At 38.4% G+C, this 8091-nt stretch overlaps 1 protein-coding gene across 1 annotated transcript in view; it reads right to left on the bottom strand.

The window, feature by feature from the left end:
• Positions 1–7547, bottom strand: part of SEMA3E (semaphorin 3E) — a 145235-nt gene extending 137688 nt beyond the window's left edge. The window contains exon 1 of the mRNA XM_005443743.3: positions 6727–7547. Within this exon, the coding sequence (XP_005443800.1) occupies positions 6727–6841 (115 nt within the window). The 5' untranslated portion in view covers positions 6842–7547. The remainder of the gene's footprint in view (positions 1–6726) is intronic.
• Between the last annotated feature and the right edge of the window lie 544 nt (positions 7548–8091).

The raw sequence follows: 8091 nt of genomic DNA on the forward strand, positions 1-8091 counted from the left end.
GGGATGCAGCATGGGTAAAAATGAATCAGTTTATAGCTTCATCAAAACTAACAGAAGATGCTTAGAAGAGAAACACAGTGAAGTCAGCCTTCAACTGAATTCATTAACAAGGTGAAATCTCTCTTCCAAAATAAGAATTTGTAGCCCTGAGGATGACCAGAAGAACTAAGATCAAGGGGAAAAGGAATCTGCTAATGTGAGACAATAAAAGTGGGGAAACCATAGGCTGGTAATGTTTGGTTTTGAAACTGCTCTGAAAGTATCATGATGATTTTGTTTAATTTAATGTATGTAGTAAACTCATTCAGTTCCTCAAACTGAATCTCAGTGACGACATAATACTTTTTTCATCAATATAAAGATGGAGTTTATTTTTAAAAGCTTCTCAAATATTGTTTCTTCAAAGTTATTAATGTCCTTTCTTTACAGGAGTTTGGGATTATAACTAAATTACACTACGGATTTTTTCATAATGCGATATTTTCATTCTTTTTCTCTTTTAACATTTATTTTCATGTTTAATCATGAATCCTTAACTGATTATTTAAATGCCAAACATTAACTAACCAACACAAAACATTTTAAATAGTGTACTCAAGAAGGCTTTTTTTCTGTAAAACAAAGATTATTATCTGTATTCCTGCAGGCTATGAATTTCTTTCAGAAATGAAGATTTTTCTAATTAACACTGGCTGCATGCTATAACTTCATCATATTTGCCTGGCTACATGAAGAAAATGTAGGCAGCAGTTTTAATAATATCCAGTATTCCCGTTGCACACTTTCAGAATACTCATTGACCGAAAGTTTCTCCAAAGGCCTGACACAGATGCTCACCCTTGCACAACACCCTGTAAATCATACTAATAGCATTAATCCTGTTTTCATGTGAGTAAAATGCAACACTTGTTTTCAGTGAAATAATGACAAGCACAATGTTTGATGAAAAGTCTAAAATAGTGGATAGAGTTACCACTTTGAAAGCAGAGAAGGAGCTGCACAGAAGCAGCAGCATGCAGGATATTCTGGTCTTGCACCTTCAGATGGCACTTAGTTCGTTCAAGTAAAAGCAAGAAAATGATTGATGTTACGCAGCAAACAGTCTGCTGCTTGCATCCCTGGTGGTGGCGTTTATCGCTTCAGAGTTCTGCTACAGCAATCCTTACGGAAGCCTTTGTCAACAAAATGCAGTTATGAAAGGAACTAGCATGGATTGTCTGCCAAAAAAATCCTGTCTCAGTGAGAAAGTCCCTCTGGGATTACTTGGAAACACTCCTGAACTTGCTGCCAGTCACCTCTTGTGATATGGATGAATAATAAACGTAAAGCTTGTCCTAATGGTTGGTAAAGAACCAGTTGTCTGTCCAGTGGGAGAAGCAGCACAAAAGCTCTCTAGTGCTCCTCTCTATCCCACAAGTGGTCCAGAGATTTTCATGTATCTTTCCCTAAGACATTTCTAAGCTGCCATTGAGTTCCATGCAACCTTGAGAATTTGGGTAAGAAGAAGAGATTGCATGTCACGTGTTTTTTCCAAACACTTGTAATTCTGGTTATCATCCTTTATACCCAAACACATTTAGATGTGGAGCTATGATACAGGACAATTAATACAGGTCTCCAGTTCCTAAACCCTTGAAATTATATTGCTCTTCAATTCACTGTAAGAAAAATCCATACTTCCATCTGCTATATATACACATATGTTTTATAGATACATGTATATAAATGTGTATATACATACAGATAATCATCTATCTTTTTTCTATACAGATTTCTTTGGACTATATGTAAGCATAGACTGCAAGCAAGATCCTTATTCTGGTACAAATTCAAAGTGGTTAATATCTAATATGAATTAATATCATTCTCAAACTTGAATTTGCCTTGGTAGGAAAATTAGATTTTCCTAGTCATTCAAAGCCAAAATTTTATTACAGTGAAAGCTGTTAAAAATAGAAAACATTTTTGTGCATGAAATTGAATCAGTCATGATTCAGTTATGGGTTATGTGACTAGTCATTAATTAGCTATGATTTACGTGGCCAGGTAATTCCTAACTGAAAATATTATACTTGCATTAAATATATTTACTTACTCAAGAATTCAAAACCATCTGTGTAAAGATTCCCTACATTTTTGTTATCCAATTTAGTCATTAGTCTCTGAGTAAATTTTGCTGCCACCTAGCTAGAGAACAGACACAATAAGGTATCATGGATAAGCATGATGAAACTCTCAGTGTTAATTAAAATGAATTCTGAATTAGTTATCAAGAAACATGAAGTAGGTGTGCTCCAAGTGGCAATGACACATTTTTTTTCTGCTGTAACAGACCTCAGCAGCCCTCAAAGATGATTAACCAGTCCTAAAAAACATGAATCCTTATATATTAAATGTTCTGTATTACACATTCTACATACTAAAATCTGTATATGAACATGGAGAGCATCACTTTTCTTCTGCAGCATTTCAGCTCTCCCTTTCTTAGTTGTCTGCTGCCGTTTTTTGAAATATTTATGCTTGGTGAATAAATTTTCTAATCCAGATTATTTCCTTCTAAATTCATTCTGCTCCTTCTGCAGCTCGACTCTACTATGGAAAGTAGCAAGTGGTTCCAGGGCAGGTAAAAGGGAGATATCTGGATGGATAAGGCAGGCACAACTGCTACTTAACCATACCTTTTCCAGACAAGCTACGCAACCTGAGACCAGGTAATGCCAAAATCCCCCAAAGTCACTCAAAAGCAACATGAACGGGTTAAAACAGAAAACAGATCCCTCAAGATTTGCAAGTGTCTGCACATACCTGACTATACCAGATCCCATTGCACCAACAAAATCATACAGACTGCTCTAAGGGCTCTGCATCTCGGTTTCATGCTACATTACCTTTGCTCTTTACCATATTCACAAACTAGGGGGAAAAAAACCCAGTTAGAAATACACTGTAAACCATGTGTAGTGCTTGAATTATACAATTACATCCTTCATGGGCTCTTCAGGCCTACATGCTTCTAGTGTAGCTCTGTTAGGCTTGTATAAATATATCCCTCCTGTCCCCTGGAAACCCAATCCATTTCAATCTGTAATGTAAATAGTTTCTTTTTAACATGTAGTGTGTGCTGATTTCACCTTAATTATATATTTCCCATTGCGAGAATTCAAACTCTGGGATACTGGGAAAGAATTTAACCAGCAGCCTATAAAGAATAGGGGCTGAAGCTTGGCTTCCATTAACACCTCATTAGACAGAGCCTGTACTGTATGTAAAATGAGCTAATGATTTTTAAATGTAGTTGTCAACCTATAACTTAATAATGTAGAAATATATTTCTCTGTAATACAGAGCAACCTATAGCACATTTTTACCTCTACAAATCAACATGAAGCTGTTGGAAGAGATTATTTACCCCAAGCAAGATCTTCATTGGTCATCATCAAACACTGACCTTTAGTGCAACTGTACCGCTAATACCATAAGTGGTACTAATTGCAGTGTAAATTTTCTGATGGACACAAGCTGACGGTTGGAGGAAAACACCAAGTCTTGGATATAAATATAGTTCAGATTACTAAAAAGGAAGTTAGAACCCTAAACTGATGTTAGGTGGTTATAGGATTTATTCTAATCCCATATAAAGGAACGGCGGAATTCTTGTGCTTGAGTTTACTGTGAGTAACACCATCCTCTACCTTACTAAAAATCACCATTACAGTTTGCGTTAACTTGACAGGTTTAACAGTAGTTCAAGAATGCAGGACTTTCATTAACTCCCACTGAAGCTGAGTAAATGGCCATAGTGTCAAACAGGGGTTGCACAATATATCCCTTAATTGGCAAGGGGATTGTGGTATTCCTATTCATCAGGTGACCCGTCTGCGCAAGGGTTAGGACCTGATCTTGTTGCAGTGGGTTTGGAGGCATGTGTGCGCTGCAGGTGAACCCTGGTTTGCTGTGAGAGCAAAAGGTTCTCATTCACTGTCAGTTTGCTACACGTCCACTGGGTATCACTTTTAAAGAAAAAAAGAAAAAGAGTATTTGTGAATTTATAAAAATCAAAGAGTCTCTGTTTCTAACTTGTGGAAGCCTTCTCTTAGCTTTTTAAAGTAACAAGATTTTGAAACAAGCTGGTTTTAAATACTTCTTCCATAACAAAAAAGATCTCGTGTCTGTAAACCTCACCATATTTGTCTTAAAAGCGTTTAACTTACCAGTGGGTGCCAGCCTACCTTGCAGTGGCCTGAATCCCAGTCAAGCACCAGCATCCGCGGTTACAAGGGGAGGCAGCGGGCAGGACTGATTGCTTGCAAATTTCAGGGTCTTTGCAGGGAAATTTTTAACTGGATTTACAGCTACTCTACACTGAAAATTTACACATATGGGCTCCATCATCTATACTACACGGCGACTCACTGGCATAGCTTTGTAAAGAGAGTGTACGACTGCCTCTTTGTAACTGCCCCATGCCTAGCTGGTAGGCAGAGCAGTCTTTTTCTGGGGTAAATGCAATTAAGACAAGTGACCCTCCTGCTGTTCCTGTTTGATTAGTGAAAACAGCAACGACATTTACTCATTGTCGTCATGCTTGGTCGCTACATTCTTTTGGCTGGGAGGAGGCAGTAGCTGTTCCCAGGGTAGAGGCAGGTATGCCTTTCCTAACCTTTGGCTCAGGATATGTGCTCAGGAACTGCCTGCCTGCAACGAGGCTTGTAAAACCAGTCACATTTCATAAGTGTGAAAAATGCAAGAGGGCATTGTGCAAGGCAAAATATAAGCTGGTAATGTGTGTGTTCGTGGTGGGGAATTTACTTGGGACAGATCTTTCTGTGTCATTGGAGCCGAGTCAAGTGACATCAGGCAGGAAAGGTTTGGCCCTCTGTGAGAAAGGGATGTTTTAAAATCTCCTTGAAAATATCAGAAGTATGATGTGTTATGGCCAAATTACTGGCTCCCTGCTGAAAATGGAAGTGGTATACAGTGAAACGCACGCTGACTCCAACCGGCGGAAAAACAATTACTCCTGCAAGGGAGCACAGAAGCAGTTAATAGTTGCAGCCCCGTAGTGGGGAGCCTGCCAAAACTGGCAGCTAAGCCAGAGCCCTGAACCAACATAGCAGTAAGTCTGTTTGTCTCATGTACTGTGCTTTTCTCATCTCCCTTACCCCACCACAAGCAAACAAATATCAGTAATAATGATAGCCTGAGTAATTACACCTAGCAATAAATCAAGGTTCAAATGCACATTTGCGACAGTACGAGATGTGAAAGGATTATATAATCAGCATTTGTCACTCATCCCTACCGCAGTCGGAAACCACGGGCTAAAAATGAAAGGGGTTTCTATATTAAAAGTGGTGATACAATTCATTTCATTGGGAGCAATTAGTTGTTTACTTACAAGACATCTTTCCATGACACATCATTTTATCTTTAAAACATGATTCAATGCCCTATAAAAGCAAACCCCACTTCTTATAGCTTAATAGCAAGACATTCAGACCAATTATTCTATTCAGCTTCTCCTTTCTTTATAATTGGTAATTTAGCTTGCTGTATAAAACACAATTATACCTTGTTTAGACTAAAGCTGTCTACACATGGAGCTGTACCTGATGCTAATTCTTAAATCTTAGCCATGCTTAAAATAGGTATTCAAATGTACTTCACACTGATGCAGCTTAGTTATCACTTTCATAACCATAGAAATATTCTTGGGTAAATTAGCATTTGCTCATTCCCAACTATGTCAGCAAAAAAGCATTTTCTTTTCATCTTTGCATAAGAGGTAATATCAAAACATTACTGACTGGCCAATCATCAATTTAGCTTGCACACTTAGATTTTCTTCACTCCTTCTGCAAAAACTGCCTGTCATATATTTTTAAGTACACAATCTACAGTGGTATGTACTGCTGCAGAGAACTGAAGTGTCATGGTTGTGTGCAGGTTTTTTTTATATATACACAGGATTAAAAAAAGCCAAATCATAGGGAATAGTTTAAATCACATGCAACTGGGAACTGAACAAAGTGATACTCTGAAGGAGCTAAGGAAGAATGGTTCAGGCTTCAGGTAAACCGAAACTTAAAAAATTTAAAAGAAAACTGAAAACAAGTGATAAGTGCTCTACAAACATATGTCAGAAAAAATAACATTTTTTTTTCTTTGGGTAACTCAGTTCAACTGCAAGCAGACTTACATTGGCAGTTAGTCATTTTAATTATAGTGTGATGACACTTGCTAGTTTAGAAAATGAATCATATGGTTGCACAGGAATTCAGTCTTTTTGCCTTAGCTATATTTATAGACAGAAAGAATTCTAAAAGTGAAACAGACATTTAATTGTTTAAGGGTTACTTGATGCATAAAAGTATTTAATCAGCAATAGTTTCAGGTTATCTGCTCCATTTCTTTCCCCCTTAGAGACCAGACATCCCTCTTACAGCATGGAGGATAAAACAGAATGACAAGCTAATCTAACACACTTTCAGGTAGAAGAATATTTCAGTAGCTCAAAATCATTCCTGTAAGTGCCTTGGATCTTTCTGAATTCAGTAAATTTAATTATGGATGTAGTTTAGTACAAGGAAACAATTTACAATATTTCTGAACAGGAATATTTTACTCTGTCAAAGGACCATAATTGAATCCCGATGTGATACATTCAATGAAGCCAATGAACTTGCATTAGCATAAAGTCTTTAAAAACCTGACACACTGACCTACCTTTATGTGACAGACGTAACCTTGGCTGCCTCGTATCTGTTGCATGACATCCAGTCGGTAGCTCTAGTAACAAGCCATATAGTGCCAGGATTAAAAGGTCCTGGGTACATGCCATCCTGCCCAAGATCAAATTCTTGCTCTCTTCACTTAACTGCTGCTGTTTGTTTCTTGTTTTGGTGGTGGTTTGTTGTTTGTTTGTTTTTTTTTTAAGGCTCCAAGTTCCACTTCTACTTTCCCAGTGCAGTTGGATCTCTGTCTTTGGTCACTTTGTGGGGTATCTCTACGGGAAATTCAATGTTCATCAGAGAAGCACACAGCCTCGGCTAGCCATTTCTCAAGCTGTGCAAATGTCATGTAAAAATATTCCCTCCCTAGGACAATTGTTTATAAAGTGCGAGGACATTCCGAGGCGTTACTCTGCAGTGTTGTGTCTTGAGCTCTCTTTAGTAACTCTGCCAGTGGATTCAGGAAGAAGCTGTATTTTCAGTCCCTCCTGCAAGGCAATTCATTCAGAGGAGGGAGAAAAAAAAAAAAAAAGAAGAAAGCACCCTCCTCTTTGGTGCTCTTCAGAACCCAGCCCCTTGCTCTGACTTGCCAAACAGCTAGTTTTAATTCACCTTTCACCTTCGCTAATTAAAAACAAGAAGTGCCATTCCCTCCTGGAGTTGCAGGATCCACCCAGCGGGGAAGCCGGGCTGTCAGGCTGCTGTATTTACTGAGAAAGTTCAGGGAGGGTTGAGGCAATGTACAGTGCCGGCTGCTTGTAGGAAGCGTTTTGATCCACGTGCCGTGCACCGATTCCTCAATTGCTTGGTGGTTTCACGTCATAAAGCATCGGGAGAAGGGTCAGAATTCCTCCCCTCCCTGCATTTCCAAAAGTCATATCAGCTTTTGTTCCCAGCTCAGTTTTAGAGGAGGATCAACCCCTGAATTAACTGTTTAAGTGCATTATCACTTAGAGTTATTAAACAGCATGCTACTAAGTGGATCAGAATAAAAAGATTCCAGTTGTATAGCCTTTCTTACTTTAAAGGAAAAGGTTCAGCTTTTTTTGGTCCACCACGACTCCCACCCCCCCCTTCCAATGTGGTTTTACACAGTGGCTTCTCCCCATTACATTTTAACTGTCTTAAGTCTGGAATGTTAGCTCATCTATACACGTCAGGAAAATTACTTATTTGACTAGATGCCTGTAGGATTGGGCAGTATTTCAAAAAAAAGGAAAAGAAAAAAAAAAGGAAAAGAAAAAAAAAAAAGCCTGAGCAAAGCACTGAGCACTGTTATAGCAAGATAAACAGCATCAGATTTACAAGTGTCAAGCAGCTGCCTCTTATATTGCAACTAACAAATACCAAATACATCTCT

This window comes from Falco cherrug, chromosome 5 (genome assembly GCF_023634085.1).
Source record: "Falco cherrug isolate bFalChe1 chromosome 5, bFalChe1.pri, whole genome shotgun sequence".
Taxonomy (NCBI): domain Eukaryota; kingdom Metazoa; phylum Chordata; class Aves; order Falconiformes; family Falconidae; genus Falco; species Falco cherrug.